The sequence below is a fragment of the Carcharodon carcharias genome, chromosome 13 (assembly GCF_017639515.1).
Source record: "Carcharodon carcharias isolate sCarCar2 chromosome 13, sCarCar2.pri, whole genome shotgun sequence".
NCBI lineage: Eukaryota > Metazoa > Chordata > Chondrichthyes > Lamniformes > Lamnidae > Carcharodon > Carcharodon carcharias.
The window spans coordinates 71,178,832-71,197,244 of NC_054479.1; the positions used below are offsets into that span (position 1 = coordinate 71,178,832).

The 18,413-nt window shown below is 46.6% G+C and overlaps 1 protein-coding gene and 1 non-coding gene across 2 annotated transcripts in view; both read right to left on the reverse strand.

The window, feature by feature from the left end:
* upb1 (ureidopropionase, beta) overlaps window positions 1-18,413 on the reverse strand; it is a 155,173-nt gene that overhangs the window by 58,315 nt on the left and 78,445 nt on the right. The window contains exon 5 of the mRNA XM_041203549.1: window positions 9,061-9,222. Within this exon, the coding sequence (XP_041059483.1) occupies window positions 9,061-9,222 (162 nt within the window). The remainder of the gene's footprint in view (window positions 1-9,060; window positions 9,223-18,413) is intronic.
* On the reverse strand, window positions 5,887-6,048 carry LOC121286592. Its single transcript, XR_005945006.1, has one exon. It is a non-coding gene; the product is annotated as a U1 spliceosomal RNA (small nuclear RNA).

Below are 18,413 nucleotides of genomic sequence, written 5' to 3' on the forward strand. Positions count from 1 at the left end.
AACTCCACCCAGGTACTGCATTGCCCAGCCAACCACAAACCGACACAAACATTTCTTTTAAGAATCGTTTCTTTCTGAAATCTGAATAAATTTATATATCTGGGTACGAGCATGTCTAAGCTCGCCAAAGATTTGAATCTTTCAGCTACAAAATATTACCTACAAAGAGCTGCCAATGCTCCATAGTCATTCATTCAATCATTAATTTCTCACCCTTTCTGAGGAAGCTGACTCATTGCTCAGGTATTGTTCCACAGGCACTGAGAGCCAATGAAGACAGACGTGATTGGTCAGTGAGAGAGCACAGCTTTAAATGAGATGAAGTTTACTGAGGGTGGAAAAGGAGAGGCTGGCCAGCACAGCATTAAAATAGTCAAGTTAGGGGCTAAGAAAGGCATGGCTGAGGGTTTGAGCAGCGGATGGGCCAAGGCAAGAACAGAGATGAAAACGTTCCCAGATGGAAGTAGATTGTCTTTGTGATGGAGAGGATATGGGGTTGGAAATTCAGTTCAGGGTTAAGTAGGACTGAGAAGCTGTGAACAGGCTGGTCATGCCCAAAACAGTGTTGCAGATGAGGAAAGAAATTGGTGCTAAGCATACAGAGCTTACTGTGAGCCTCCATTCTTTCTAAAGTTTTACTGGAGGAAATTGCATCTCATTTAAGCCTGGCTTTTAATCAAGCAGTCTGTTGGAGGTGGAGTGGGTTAATAAAGATGGTGGAACATCTAAGAGATTGTTTGAGGAATAGAGATGGATATTGGCAGCTGTCTGTACCCTTCCCCACATCAAATCCTGCTCAACCATTATCCCTGCATTCGCAAAGAGAACCTACATTAACTCCAGGCACTGAGAACATCCAATTTATAATTCTCAGTGTACACATCACATCTGGTGCCATGTCTTCAGGCGATATTGCCAAGGGGCAGCGTGCTGATGAGAAACAGGCTAAAGTTAGTCCCTTGGAGATTCCAGTGGTAATGGTGAAGGGAAAGAAAGAGAGGCCATTTCACAGGATGTGATTGCGATAGGCAAGTGTAGAACCTGGTGAGTGCAGTCCTACTGGGCTAGATACAGGAAGAAAGTTAAAAGCAAAATACTGCAGATGCTGGAAATCTGAAACAAAAACAAAAATAGCTGGAAAAACTCAGCAGGTCTGACAGCATCTGCGGAGAGGAATACAGTTAATGTTTCGAGTCCGTATGACTCTTCACCAGAACTAAGGAAATATAGAAATGAGGTGAAATATAAGCAGGAAGAAAGCTGTTGGGATAGGATGGTATGGTCGGACATGTCAAAGGCTGCAGAGAGATCAAGGAGGGATTCTCACATACAGGGAGGAGATACTTGTTATTTCAGTTAAGGCTATGGCAGAAACCGAATTGCAATGCTTCAGCTTTGCAGATAAGATGGCCACCAACTTGGGAAACAATGACAATGTCAACGGGTATTAGGTTCAGGAAGGAAGTTGGTTGGTCCACATTTTAGTGTGAAAGGGATCAAGAGAAGAGAAGATGGCTGTCACAGGTGAACATGGAGAGAACAGAGAAAATAGGAGCAAAACTAGGGGGAGACACAGGCCTGTGATTAGGAGGCAGGGGAGCCTTGATGGGCAACGGGAAGCAGCAGAGACAGCTGAATGTACAGTCTCTGTCTCTGCAGCAAAAAAATCCATAAGCTGCACATCGATGTTGACAATGAGGGGGGCTTGGCTGGGGAGAGGCGTTTAAAGAGATGATTGGACATGGATAAAAGAAGCTAGAGGTTACCTTTGTCCTCCTGGATAATCCTGGGGCAGTGAATGATTTTGGCACAGGAGAGTGAGGCCCAATAGCATTTGGTGTGACCCAGCCAGATGGATGTTCAAACAAACGTGTATCAGATATTCTCAAATCTGTATGCTTTGAATGAAAGAGAGTGATGACAGCGGCCATTTCAGGGGAATGGCTAGGATATAGTTAAAATTACGGCTCCAAAGAAAACGTGCAAAGTATTTGTTGATGTACAGTTGTGTGCTGCGTTTCTGAGGGGGAGCACTGATATGCATGGAATTATAGAGTCGTAGAGGTCTATAGCACAGAAAAAGGCCCTTCGGCCCATCGAGTCTGTGCCAGCCAAACAAGTATCTAACTATTCTAGTCCCATTTTCCAGCACCAGGCCCATAGCCTTGTATGCCACGGCATCACAAGTGTACATCCAAATACTTCTTAAATGTTAAGAGGGTTTCTGCCTCCACCATCCTTTCAGGCAGTGAGTTCCAGATTTCCACCACCCTCTGGGTGAAAAAATTCTTCCTCACATCCCCTCTAAACCTCCTGCCCCTTACCTTAAATCTATGCCCCCTGGTTATTGATCCCTTCACCAAGGGGAAAAGTTCCTTCCTATCTATCCTATCTATGCCCCTCATAATTTATACACCTCAATCATGTCCCCGCCTCAATCTCCTCTGTTCCAGGGAAAATAACCCCAGTCTATCCAATCTCTCCTCATAACCAAAACTCTCCAGCCCAGGCAACATCCTGGTAAATCTCCTCTGCACTCTCTCTAGTGCAATCACATCCTTCCGATAATGCAGATTCCAGAACTGCACGCAATACTCTAGCTGTGGCCTAAACAGCGTTTTATACAGTTCCAGCATAATCTCCCTGCTCTTATATTCTATGCCTTGGCTACTAAAGACAAGTATCCCATATGCCTTCTCAACCACCTTATCTACCTGTCCCGCTACCTTAAGGGACCGGTGGACATGCACACCAAGGTCCCTCTGATCCTTGGTACTTCCCAGGAACCTACCATTTATCGTGTATTCCTGTGCCTTGTTTGTCCTGCCCCAGTGCATCACCTCCCACTTATCTGGATTAAATTCCATTTGCCACTGATCAGCACATCTGACCAGCCCGTCCAAATCCTCCTGTAATCTAAGGCTATCCTCCTCACTATTTACCATCCCACCAATTTTTGCATCATCCGTGAACTTACTGATCAACCCTCCTACATTCAAGTCTAAATCATTTATATAGACCACAAACAGCAAGGGACCCAACACCGATCCCTGTGGAACCCCACTGCACACAGGCATCCAGTCACAAAAACACACCTCAACCATCACCCTCTGCTTCCTGCCACTCAGCCAATTCTAGATCCAATTTGCCAAATTGCCTTGGATCCCATTGGTTCTTACCTTCGTTATCGGTCTCCCACGCGGGACCTTATCAAAAGCCTTGCTGAAGTCCAAGTGGACTATGTCAAATGTATTGCTCTTATCTACACACCTGGTCACCTCTTTGAAAAATTCAATCCAATTGGTCAGACATGACCTCCCCTAAGCAAAACCATGTTGACTGTCCTTGATTAATCCCTGCCTCTCCAAGTGTAGATTAATTCTGTCCCTCAGAATTGCTTCCAAGAGTTTCCCCACCACTGAGGTTAGACTGACTGGCCTGTTGTTCCCTGGTTTATCCCTTCCTCCCTTCTTGAATAATAGCACTATACTGGCTGTCCTCCAGTCCTCTGGCACCTCTCCTGTGGCCAGGGAGGTATTGAAAATTATTGTCAGCCCACCTATCTCCTCCCTTGCCCTACTCAATAACCTGGGATAATTTTCGTTCAGGCCTGGAGATTTATCTACTTTTAAGCCTGCCAGACCACTTAGAACCTCCTTCCTTTCTATGCTAATTTCTTTAATGATATCACAGTCCTTCTGCCTGATTTCCATACCCACGTCGTCCCTCTCACTTGTGAACACCAACACAAAGTATTCATTTAGAACCCTACCTACATCTTCCAGCTCCACACACAAATTACCACCATGGTCCTTAATGGGCCCTACTCTTTCCCTAGTTATCCTCTTACTCTTAATGCACTTGTAAAATAACTTTGGGTTTTCCTTTATTTTACCTGCCAATATGTTTTTATGCCCCCTTTTTGCTCTCCTAATTTCCTTTTTAAGTTACCCCCTACACATTCTATACTCCTCTAGGGCTTCCGCTGTTTTGACCCCTTGGTATCTGCCATAAACTTCCCCTTTTCTCTTTATCCAATCCTATATATACCTCAACGTCCAGGGTTCCCTGGATTTGTTGGTCCCACCCTTTGCCTTTACTGGAGTATGTTGGCCCTGTACTCTCCCTATTTCCTTCTTGAATGAGTCCACTGCTCTGACACAGATTTACCTAAAGTTGGCTGCTCCCAGTCCACTCTGGCCAAATCATATCTGATCTTATTAAAGTCGGTCTTCCCCCAATTTAGAACTCTGATTTCTGGCCCATCCTTGTCCTTTTCCATAACAACCATGAATCTAACGGAATTATGATCACTATCTGCAAAATGCTCCCTCGTTGCTACCTCTACCACTTGCCCGGCTTCATTCCCTAAAATTAAGTCCAGGACCACCCTTTCTCTTGTCGGACCTTCTACGTACTGGCTTAAAAATCTTGCCTGGATGCATTTTAAGAATTCTGCTCCCCCTAAACCTATCACACTATGACTCACCCAGTTAATGTTGGGGAAGTTGAAATCCCCCACTATTACTACCCTATTAGTTTTACATTTCTCTGAAATTTGCCTAGGTATTTGCTCTTCTAGTTCTCTCTGACTGTTTGAGTGCTATAGTACACTCCCAGCAACGTGATTGCTCCTTTTTTGTTTTTCAGTTCTACCCATATGGCTTAATTTGTGGAGCCTTCTAAGATGTCATCCCTCCTTACTGCTGTAATTGATTCCTTGATGAATATTGCAATACACCTTGATAAAAGCAAAAAATTGCGGATGCTGGAAATTTAAAACAAAAATAAAAATACCTGGAAAATCTCAGCAGGTCTGACATCATCTACGGAGAGGAACACAGTTAACGTTTTGAGTCCGTATGACTCTTCAACAGAACTAAGGAAAAATAGAAAAGAGGTGAAATATAAGCTGGTTTAAGGGGGGTGTGGTGGGACAAGTAGAGCTGGATAGAGGGCCAGTGATAGGTGGAGATAGCCAAAAGATGTCATAGACAAAAGGACAAAGAGGTATTGGTGATATTATCTAAGGAATATGCAATACACCTTCCCCTTTTACCTCCTTCCCTGTCTCGCCTGAAGACCCTATATCCTGGAATATTGAGCTGCCAATCCTGCCCCTCTCTCAACCATGTCTCTGTGACAGCAATGACATCATACTTCCATGTGTTAACTTGTGCCCTCAACTTATCTGCCTTATTCATCAGCCTCCTTGCATTAAAATAAATACCATCCAACCTTGCCAAACTCCCTTGTGCCTTAACTGACCTATAATTTCTATGCCTTACAGACTCACTTGCTCTCTCTTCTAATTTTGGCTGTGCACCTCCGCCTGCTGAACCTCCTTTCAGAATCCCACCCCGCTGCCAAGTTAGTTTAAACCCTCCCCAACAGCACTAGCAAACCTCCCTGAAAGAATGTTGGTCCCATTCTGGTTCAGGTGCAACCCGGCCACCTTGTACAGGTCCTATCGCACCCAGAAACGGTCCCAATGTCCCAGAAATCTAAAGCCCTCCCTCCTGCACCATCTCTTCAGCCACGCATTCATCTGGACTAACCTCTTATTTCTATACTCACTAGCGTGTGGCACTGGAAGTAATCTAGAGATTACTACCTTTGAGGTCCTGTTTTTTAATCTGTTTCCTAGCTCCCAAAATTCTGCTTGCAGGACCTCATCCCTCTTTCTACCTATGTCGTTGGTACCAATATGTACCACGATCTCTGTCTGTCTTAATGGGGAAGGGGTAAAATGAGTTAGTATTGGTTATATGGTATAAATTGAAAAGTTATAGGGCTGGAATTTTATCCCATGGTCCTGATCCCCACTGAATTCTGAGGTAGGAACCCAGAAATGCTGGAGGTGAGACCCTGGACATATTCTTTTTCAGGGGAGAGCGCAAACACAGTCCCCACTACCATAAATTTTATAGTCAAGTATCCCATATCTGGGGACAGCATAGGCACCGACACACCCAGAGTGCAATGGGATAGCCTCGTTCTGGGAGAACAACCTTCCTGATCATTGTCTCTCACCTGCCAGGTGAGTATTTTGGAAGAAGCAGTCAATTAAGTGGCCACCTCCAAGAGCCCCATCCAATTAAGGATGGAGGGCAGGCTGCCAACTCTGAGGGCTGAAGGGGTGGTGGGGGAAGTGGGGGGGAGATGTGCCAATAGAAGGCATCTAGCACTGGAAGATCATTAGCCCACCATCAGAGGTGGGAGTTGCCAATTTAGGTAGAAGAAAGCGAACGCTCCTCAAGATGGAGATGCCCTCTGAAAACTTGTTAAGAAGATAAAATAAAAAGTGCCCACAATTGCCATACTGTCATTGTGGAGAGGAAATCCTGGGAGGCCACCTCCATTTATCAGCCGGGAAACAGCCTGAACGAGACTCCCAACTGGAAAATTCTGGTCACCGTGTGCACAAATGGTCTTAATAAGCCCCATCAGGGGCATTAATGGTTACCGCTGCTTGCATTACTCCCCACTCCCAACCAGTGACTTTGAAAATTACCGCAAGGCGGGAACATACCCGAAAACTGGCACGCCGGCTGACAGCAGAATATTGCAGCTTGCCTGCCTCCATTCCCACCGCCACAGCCCTTCCAAAACCACACCCATGGTATCAGATGGTAATAGGAGTAATAGCCAGAGAAAAGTGTTCATATAATGTGGAGAATCCAAAATGATTTGGAAAAGGCATGAACAATACCTCATTTTTTTGTTGAATATATTGTTTACAGACTATGTCTCAGACTATCTCCTGGAACAAACTCTACATTGCTTTACTGTTACCTTTATATACTCTCTTCCTACGTCAGTTAGCTTCTACTGCACTCATCTTAAGTGCTCTGTGCTTATTTATACAAATGACATTGCATCATACAGAAAATAAACAGATTCGGCTGGAATTCAATGCAGTATATTTGCCAATGTTAATGAAGTGCAGTAATGACGCACTCAAAATGACAGGCTGCTGCCCCGCTGCCAGCTATCTGTTATCCTATATTTAGAGCCCCATTGCTTTTAAGGTAAATGTTCATTGTAGGTGTCTGGGTGATAATTGCTTTTGCCTCTGGATTCAGTCACGTCATAGTGCAGATATTTCACGGATGACATTTATTATAATCTGTCTGGTAAAGGTGCAAAGACATAAATGTCCATATAATGGGAGTTCAAAAATGCCTCAGTAAGTTTTCATTGATCAGGAACGCGCCTGGTCTAATGAATTTGAGTACAAATATTGCAGCTTGCAATAATATAGAATACACAGCTGACCCCTAATTATTCCACACCAAGTTCTGCTCACCTTCACCACTATGCTCCTTCACCTAAATTGGCTCCTGGTCCCCCTGTGCCTCCAATTTAAAGTTCTCAACCTCCTGTTTATATTCCTCTACTGTGTCGCTCTTCCCTATCTCTGTAACCCCCTCCAGCTCCACAACACTCAGCCCAAAGTCTCCATTCCTCTGACTGACCTTTGCATCCACCATCCTTTTAGCCCATTACTGGTGGCTGTGCTTTCAACCACTAGGCCCCAGGCTCTGGAATTCAATAACAATGTAATGTTCTTCTACCACTTCACTGGTACGAAAACAGACAGAGACAATAAGAATAGGCTTGAAACAGAGGAAAAAACACGTTAATAATCTTACTGAATGGCTTTTCCCTCCAAGCATCACAAAGAAGGGAAAAGGGTTACCATTGACCAGAAACTGTACCAGCCATATAAATACTGTGGCTACAAGACAAGGTCAGAGGCTAGGAATCCTGTGACGAGAAACTCACCTTCTGACTCCCCAAAGTCTGTCCATCATCTACAAGGCACAAGTCAGGAGTGTGATGGAATACTCTCCACTTGCCTGGATGAGTGCAGCTCCAACAACACTCAAGAAGCTTAACACCATCCAGGACAAAGCAGCCTGCCTGATTGGCACCCCATCCACCACCTTAAACGTTCATTCTCTTCACCACCGACACAGCAGTGTGTACCATCTACAAGATGCACTGTAGGAATTCACCAAGGCTCCTTAGACAGCACCTTCCAAACCCATGACCACTACCATCTAGAAGGACAAGGGCAGCAGACAGATGGGAACACCACCACCTGGAAGTTCCCCTCCAAGTCACTCACCATCCTGACTTGGAAATATATCACCGTTCCTTCACTGTCGCTGGGTCAAAATCCTGGAACTCCCTCCCTAACAGCACTACATCACATGGACTGCAGCTCATCACCACCTTCTCAAAGGCAATTAGGGATGGGCAATCAATGCTGGGCTAGCCAGTGAAGTCCACATCCTATGTATGAATAAAATAATTAAGCAGCATGTTCTCGCCATATGGAGATAATCTAAGTGGATGAATGATTGATAGAAAATGTTTGATGTTTCAGAAATATCAGAAGAGCTTAAAAGAAATCAAACAGCAGGAAATGATGGTAGTTATTGTACAGTGCTATGATAAAGCAGTGAGTAATTTGTGAGGCACTGCCAATTATTATGAGCATTCACTAAATATTGGGGAAAGAGCAGGTATATTAGAAACAGGCTAATCTCGTGAATAGTCAAAGGAGGAGGCAAAGCAGACACAGGTAATTACAGATCTATTAGCTGCACATCCATTCCATTGAAATAATATAATTATCAGGAATAACGTTGAATAGTCTGAATAGCAATAGCTTATTATGCAACTTTCAGTCTGCAATTCCTAAAGTGCAATTCCTAATCCGCAATCTCAAGCTACATCAGAAACCAACAGATAACAATATCCTTCCCTAGACCACACAGGAAATGGTGTCAACACTATCCCAGCTCCACTGAACCACTCAACACTGAGTGGAGATTGAAGTGGGAGCTTCCCTGCTCTGTTTGGCTCAGGTCATTGTTAGGGGGTGCAATTTACTCCAGTGGGGTACCCAGGAAGCACAATTTTCTTATAACTGTAAGAAGGTTTCTATTCTGACTAGCCAAAAAGACCCGGATACAGACAGGAGAGTCCATCAGTGCAATTCTCCTTCGTCTGACAGATTGAAATACTCATTTAACTCCACGTTCTTACCTCATTAAAATCCCCAACCCTGGGAATGTGGTTCTTTCTGCTCTTGCCAAGGATGTTGCCGGAGTTAGAAATCACTACCGCAGTGTTCCACAGAGTCTCTCCATGAACCTCATCTCGTTCCAATATTGGGGACACTATAACCACGTTATACCTTCTTGCAAGCTGCAGAAAGAGACAGGAACAAGGTATTGAAAGGAAAAGAAGGCAGGGAAGGAAAAAAAAACCCAAGAATGTAATCGGAACTCAGTGGTTAGAAGCTGATGACAGATCATCAATCTGAGATGTTAACTTATCTTCTCTCTCCAGATGCTGCCAGGCCTGCTGTGCAGTTCCCTCATTTTTTGTTTTTATTTCCGATTTCCAGCAGTCCCAGTATTGTTTTAGGTTTGTACATTTCAGTTCAGGCCAAAAGGTTAAAATCTGTCGAGCCACTGAAACACTTCCAAACAAATGCCATATTTTATCAACTGTCACCTTGACATGAGCATGTCTGAAACAGTGATAGTGTAAAGCAACAATCTACCCTGCCACCGAGCGGGATGGTGTGACTGACCAATGATCACTGTCCATCCACAACTGTCAGTCTCCACTTTTGTTTTATTCATTCATAGGATGTGGGCTTCACTGGCTGGGCCAGCATTTATTGCCCATCCCTAATTGCCTTTGAGAAGGTGTTGGTGAGCTGCCTACTTGAATCATTGCAGTCTATGTGGATTATCTTTTGTGGTACATTTGATACAACTGAGTGGCTTGATCAGCCATTTCAGAGGGCAGTTAAGAGTCAACTACATTGCCGTAGGTCTGGAATCACACGTACGCCAGAGTGTGTGTGTAAAGCCACGCTCAGGGGAGCGCGTGTGTGCAAAGCCACGCTTGGGGGAGCGCGTGTGTGCAAAGCCACGCTCGGGGGAGCGCGTGTGTGCAAAGCCACGCTCGGGGGAGCGCGTGTGTGCAAAGCCACGCTCGGGGGAGCGCGTGTGTGCAAAGCCACGCTCGGGGGAGCGCGTGTGTGCAAAGCCACGCTCGGGGGAGCGCGTGTGTGCAAAGCCACGCTCGGGGGAGCGCGTGTGTGCAAAGCCACGCTCGGGGGAGCGCGTGTGTGCAAAGCCACGCTCGGGGGAGCGCGTGTGTGCAAAGCCACGCTCGGGGGAGCGCGTGTGTGCAAAGCCACGCTCGGGGGAGCGCGTGTGTGCAAAGCCACGCTCGGGGGAGCGCGTGTGTGCAAAGCCACGCTCGGGGGAGCGCGTGTGTGCAAAGCCACGCTCGGGGGAGCGCGAGTGTGTAAAGCCACGCTCAGGGGAGTGTGCGTGTAAAGTCACTCAGGGGAGTGTGCGTGTAAAGTCACTCAGGGGAGTGTGCGTGTAAAGTCACTCAGGGGAGTGTGCGTGTAAAGTCACTCTATACAGAGCTGCACAATCTTGTTCTTCTTCCACAGCAATAATCAGTACCTCTGATATGCTGCTATAATTGCCAACTCCAGTATCTGATATACCTCAGTCAGCCATATGTTTGCTCATTCAGGGTAAGTGAGTTGGTACACTGGAATTGAACTGCCTGTTTTATCACAGAATTGTTACAGTGCAGAATGAGGCCATTTGGCCCGTCATGTCTGTACTGGCTTTCCCAATGAGCAACTCGCCTATTGTCATTCTCCCAACTTCTCCCTGCAACCCTGCACATTCTTCCTTTTCAGATAGCAGGCTAATTCCCTGTTGCAAGTCTCAGTTGAACCTGTCTCCACCACGCTCTCAGGCAGTGCATTCCAGACCTTAACCACTCGCTGTGTGAAAATAATTTTCCTTGTATCACTTTTGTTTCTTTTACCAATTACTCTAAATCTGTGCTCTCTCATTCTCGATCCTTTCATGAGTGGGAACAGTTTCTCCCTATCTACTCTGTTTATCTCATGTACAACCTGCTGCTTTGCTCGAGAACCGAACTGAAAACTGAACTTTCTGTAACGTACATAAAGGTTAAAAATTGGCAGCAAAGCCTGCGTTGGTTGAATAATCTACAATCAGCTTTCACTGTCCAGGTTCACAGACAAATGAGCTTTCAAAGGGCTATCAGTGCCTGTATATCAAGCAAGAATCTGCAGCTTCAGGAAAGGAAGGGATAGCTTTTTCCAAATGATATATTCACTCAGTTCTATCTGTCGATTTAAGTAAACTCTGTGTGAAAAGCTGCTGTACAGGATACTGCCTGGGATCAATAGTAAAATCAACATTTTCCAAAGCAGAAACTCCCCTCACATTAAATTAATATTTTCAGTGTTCGGTGAAATATTTTCAATTTATATTTATATCTCAGAGGGTTTGGGAGATTAGAGATTACAGAGATAGGGAGAGGCAAGGTCATGGGGATTTGATAACAAGGATGGGAATTTTAAAATCAAGATGTTGTTTAAATGGAAACCAGTGTGGATCAACAAGTACAGGGGTGTTAGGTGAACAGGACTTGGTGCGAGTTAATGGACATGCAGCAGAGTTTTGAATTACCTCAAATTTACAGAAGGTAGAATGTGGGAGGTCAGTCAGGAGTGTGTTCAAATAGCCAATTCTAGAGGTAACGAAGGCTTGGGTGAGGGTTTCAGCAGTAGGTGAGCTAGACAGGGGATGAAGTCAGGCAATATTATGATGTTAACAATGTACAAACAGAAAGGCATTGTGTTCCACCTTGAAAGCTTACTCTGAAAAAGAACAAATTGATGTACAAAAACTCCTTTCTGCAAGTCCCTTTAGCACTTGGTCAGGGTTATTGTCAAATCCTGTGTTACCATGCACTCTGACAAAAACAGCCTACTTGATTCAAGAAAGTCTCATTAAATCAAATTGACAAATACCCTCAGGTTTGGCCATGCTATATTCAGGGATAATTTACAGGCAGATGGGTGGTACATGGAAGCTACTAGAGCTGTTGAATCAGTGCACTAGATATACCATATTAATGATCTCAATCAGAGTGAAATATGGGAAATGAATCGAAATGGTGTTTCTTTCCAATACAGGGATCAGAAAATTGTCTGAGTGACTGTGAAATACACACATAGATATTTGATGCTTGCAAACTGCCATTTGCCTTCCCATTTCTGATTCCTTCCCCTGCTGATGCAGAATCTTGCTAGGATATGATCCCAAAGGTACTGGCAGCCATTTCCTGGGTGGCCATAATTCATTGGTGAACCCAGACAGTCTGTCACAAGATTATGCAACAGTGGAGTGCAAACTGACATTACCTGCTTTCTAAAAACAGATTCTTGATAAGTTGTTGGCATCTATTATCCATCCCCAGTTGCCCTATACAGCTGAGAGGTTTATTCAGCCATTTCAGAGGGCAGTTCAGAATCAAGTCTGTGGACCTGGGACTGGACTCACATAAGAAATAGGAACAGGAGTAGACCATTCAGCCCCTCGAGCATGTTCTGCCATTCAATAAGATCATGGCTGATCTTGTGTTTTGATTTCCACGTTCCCATCTAACCCCGATGACCTTTAATTCCCTTGCCCAACAAGCATCTATCTACCTCTGCCTTAAAAATATTCAAGACCCCACCTCCACCACCTTCTGAGGCAGAGAATTCCAAAGTCGCACAACCCTCAGAGAAAAAGTTTCTCATCATCTCTGTCCTCAAAGGGCTTCCCCTAATTTTAAAACAGTTCCCCCTAGTTCTGGGCTTACCCACAAGAGGAAACATCCTTCCCACATCCACCTTGCCAAGGCCGTTCAGAATCTTGTGTACCTCACTCTTCTAAACTCCAGTGGAAACAAGCCTAGTCGGTCCAACCTTTCCTCATAAGACAACCCACTCATTCCAGGTATCAATCTAATAAACCTCCTTTGAACCGCCTCCAATGCAGTTACATCCTCTTTAAATAAGGAGACCAAAGCTGCACACAGTATTCGAGGTGCTGTCTCACCAATGCCCTGTATAACTGAAGCATAACATCCTTAGTTTTATGTTCAATCCTTCTTGTATTAAAGGCTTGCATTCCATTAGCCTCCTTAATTACTTGCTATACCTGCATACTAACTTTTTGTGACTCGTACTAGAACACCTAGATCCCTCTGCACCTCAGAATTATGCAGCCATTCTCCATTTAAGTAATACTCAGCTTTTTTGTTCTTCCTGCCAAAGTGAACAACTCCACATTTTCACACATTAAACTCCATTTGCCAGATCTTTGCCCAATCACTTAGCTTATCCATACCCACCTGCAAATCTTCTCATGTCCTCTTCACAATATACTTTCCTACCTATCTTTGTGGCCTCTGCAAAGTTAGCTTCCATGTCTTCACTCCCCTCATCTAAGTCAATGAAGTAAATCATAAAAAGTTGAAGCCCCAGCACAGACCCCTGTGGGATCCCGCTCCTCACACTCTGCCAATCCGAAAAATACCCATTTATTCAAACTCTCTGTTTTCTGCCAGCCAGCCAATCTTCTATCCATGCTAATATGTTACCCACTACACCATGCGCTTTTATTTTCCGTAATAATCTTTGATGAGGCACCTTATCAAATGCCTTCTGGAAATCCAAGTACAGCACGTCTACAGACTCCCCTTTATTCACTGCACATGTTACTCCTTCAAAAAACTCCAATAAATTGGTAAAACATGATTTTCCTTTCACAAAACCGTGCTGACTTTTCCCAATTGCCTTGAGCTCTTCTAAGTGCCCAGCTATAACCTTAATGATCAATTCTCATAACTTCCCCTTCCCCACATGTGGATCAGGCTGGGTAAGGAGGACAGGTTTCTGTCTTTCCTTGAAGGACATTCATGACTGGGTTTGTACAACAATCTGATTGCTTCAGGTCACAAATGCCAATAGGAGTTATTTTTTTTAAAAGTGAATTCAAACTATGAAACTAGCAGGTGGAAAATGAAATGATTATGAATGGATTATTCAACACACCCACACATGCACACACTCACACACATACACCCTCTCTTACATACACACATACACACACATTCACCCTCTCTCTCACACACACACACTCACCCTCTCTCACAAACACACACTCACCCTCTCACACACACACACAATCACCCTCTCTCTCACACACACACACACAATCACCCTCTCTCTCACACACATACACAATCACCCTCTCTCTCTCACACACACACAATCACCCTCTCTCTCACACACACACACACACACAATCACCCTCTCTCACACATACACACAATCACCCTCTCTCTCACACACACACTCATCCTCTCTCTCACACACACACACATACTCATCCTCTTTCTCACACACACACTCAGCCTCTCTCACACACACACAATCACCCTCTCTCTGACACATACACACTCACCCTCTCTCTCACGCACACACACTCACCCTCTCTCTCACACACACACACTCACCCTCTCTCACACACACACACACACTCACCCTCTCACACACACACACACACTCACCCTCTCTCACACACACACACACACTCACCCTCTCTCACACACACACACTCACCCTCTCTCACACACACACTCACCCTCTCTCTCTCACACACACACTCACCCTCTCTCTCTCACACACACACACTCACCCTCTCTCTCTCACACACACACACTCACCCTCTCTCACACACACACACTCACCCTCTCTCACACACTCACCCTCTCTCTCACACACACACACCCTCTCTCTCACACACACACACTCACCCCCTCTCTCTCACACACACACACTCACCCCCTCTCTCTCACACACACACACAACACCACCCGCTCTCTCTCTCATACACACACACAACCCCACCCTCTCCCTCACACACACAACCCCAACCTCTCTCTTTCTCACACACATATCCACCCTCTCTCACACACACCCACCCACCCTCTCTCTCTCACACACACACACACCCACCCTCACACGCACGCACACACCTCCCACACACACACATAACCACAGACACACACACACACCCACTCACATACACTATCCTCCCACACACACACACCCACCCTCTTTCTCTCTCACACACACACACACAAACACACCCACCCAAACTCTCTCCCACACACACACCCCCACCCTCACACACACGCACACCCACCCTCCCATGCACACACACCCCCACCCTCTTTCTCTCTCACACACACAAACACACCCACCCAACCTCTCTCTCACACACACACCCACTCTCACACATCCACCCTCCCACACACACATATAACCATAGACACATGCACACTCTCTCACACACACACACCCTCACATACACACACCCACCCTCTCACTCTCTCTCACACACACATATCCCCCACTCTCTCTCTCTAACACAAACACACCCACCCTCTCTCTCACACACATCCACCGTCACACACACGCCCTCCCACACACACACACCCACCCTCTTTCTCTATCACACACACACACACAACCCCACCCTCTCTCTCTCACACACACACAACCCCACCCTCTCTCTCTCTCACACAACAACCCCACCCTCTCTCTTTCTCACACACATATTAACCCTCTCTCACACACCCCCACCCACCCCCACGCTGTCTCACACACACACTCACCCTCTCTTCTCACACACACACACAAACACACACCCTCTTTCTGTCTCACACCCACCCACCCTCTCTCACACACACATACACACCCTCACACGCACGCACACACCTCCCACACACACACACAACCACAGACACACACACACACCCTCTCAATACACACACCCTCCCAAACACACACACACACACCCACTCACATACACTATCCTCCCACACACACACAACCTCTTTCTCTCTCTCTCACACACACAAACACACCCACCCAAACTCTCTCTCACACACACACCCCCACCCTCACACACACGCACACCCACCCTCACACGCACACACATAACCACAGACACACACCCCCACCCCCACCCTCTTTCTCTCTCACACACATAAACACACCCACCCAACCTCTCTCTCACACACACACCCACTCTCACACACATCCACCCTCCCACACACAAATATAACCATAGACACACGCACACCCTCTCACACACACCCACCCTCACATACACACACCCACCCTCTCACTCTCTCTCTCACACACACATATCCCCCACTCTCTCTCTCTAACACAAACATACCCACCCTCTCTCTCTCTCACACACATCCACCCTCACACACACGCCCTCCCACACACACACATAACCAGACACACACAGCCACCCTCTTTCTCTCTCACACACACACACACACAACCCCACCCTCTCTCTCACACACACACAACCCCACCCTCTCTCTCTCTCACACACACAACCCCACCCTCTCTCTTTCTCATACACATATCCATCCTCTCTCACACACCCCCACCCACCCCCACGCTGTCTCACACACACACTCACCCTCTCTTCTCTCTCACACACAGACACACACACACACCCTCTTTCTCTCTCTCTCTCACACCCACCCACCCTCTCTCTCACGCACACACACACACACACACCCTCACACGCACGCACACACCTCCCACACACACACATAACCACAGACACACACACACCCTCTCACATACACACACCCACTCACATACACTATCCTCCCACCACACACACACCTACCCTCTTTCTCTATTTCTCTCACACACAAACACACCCACCCACCCTCTCTCACACACACACACACCCACCCTCACACGCACGTACACATCTCCCACACACACACATAACCACAGACACACACACACCCTCTCACATACACACACCCTCCCAAACACACACACACACACCCGCTCACATACATTATCCTCCCACCCACACACACCCACCCTCTTTCTCTCTCTCTCACACACACACACACAAACACACCCACCCAAACTCTCTCTCATACACACACCCCCCCACCCTCCCATGCACACACATAACCACAGACACACACACACACACACACACCGCCACCCTCTTTCTCTCTCACACACACACAAACACACCCACCCAATCTCTCTCTCACACACACACCCACTCTCACACACATCCACCCTCCCACACACACACATAACCATAGACACACGCCCACCCTCTCACGCACACCCACCCTCTCACAGACACACACCCACCCTCTCTCTCTCACACACACATATCCCCCACTCTCTCTCTAACACAAACACACCCACCCTCTCACAAACATCCACCCTCACACACACGCACACACGCCCTCCACACACACACATAACCACAGACACACACACCTACCCTCTTTCTCTCTCTCACACACACACAAACACACCCACCCAACCTCTCTCACACGCACACCCACCCTCCCACACACACGCACACCCACACTCCCACACACACACATAACCATAGACACACACACACCCTCTCACACACACACCCACCCTCTCACATACACACACCCAAACTTTCTCTCTCACACACACACATCCCCCACCCCCTCTCTCTTTCTCACACACACATCCCCTCTCTCATACAAACACACACCCTCCCTCTCTCATACACACACACACCCACCCTCTCTCATACACACACACACATACCCACCCTCTCTCATATACACACACACCCCCATGCTCTCTCATACACACACACAAACACACCCCCACCCTCTCTCAAACACACACACACCCACCCTCTCTCAAACACACACACACCCACCCTCTCTCAAACACACACACACACCCACCCTCTCTCAAACACACACACACACCCACCCTCTCTCAAACACACCCACCGTCTTTCTCACACACACACACACACACACCCTCTCTCATACACAAACACCCTCTCTCATACACACACAACCACCCTCATACACACACAACCACCCCTTCTCATACTCACACGCACACTCCCACTCTCATACACACACACTCCCACCCTCTCTCATACACACACACACACCCCCACCCTCTCTCATACACACATACCCCCACCCTCTCTCATACACATACACACACACCCACTCTCATACACACACACCCCTCCACCCTCTCTCATACACACACCCTCTCATACACACACACACACCGTCTCTCATACACACACACACACTCTCTCATACACACACACTCTCTCATACACACACACTCTCTCATACACACACACACTCTCTCATACACACACACACACACCCACCCTCTCTCATACACACACACACACCCACCCTCTCTCATACATACACACCCACCCTCTCTCATATACACACACACACACCCTCTCTCATACACACACACACCCACCCTCTCTCGTACACACACACACACCCACCCACCCTCTCTCATACACATACACCCCCACCCACCCTCTCTCATACACACACACAAACCCACCATCTCTCATACACACACACCCACCCTCTCTCATACACAC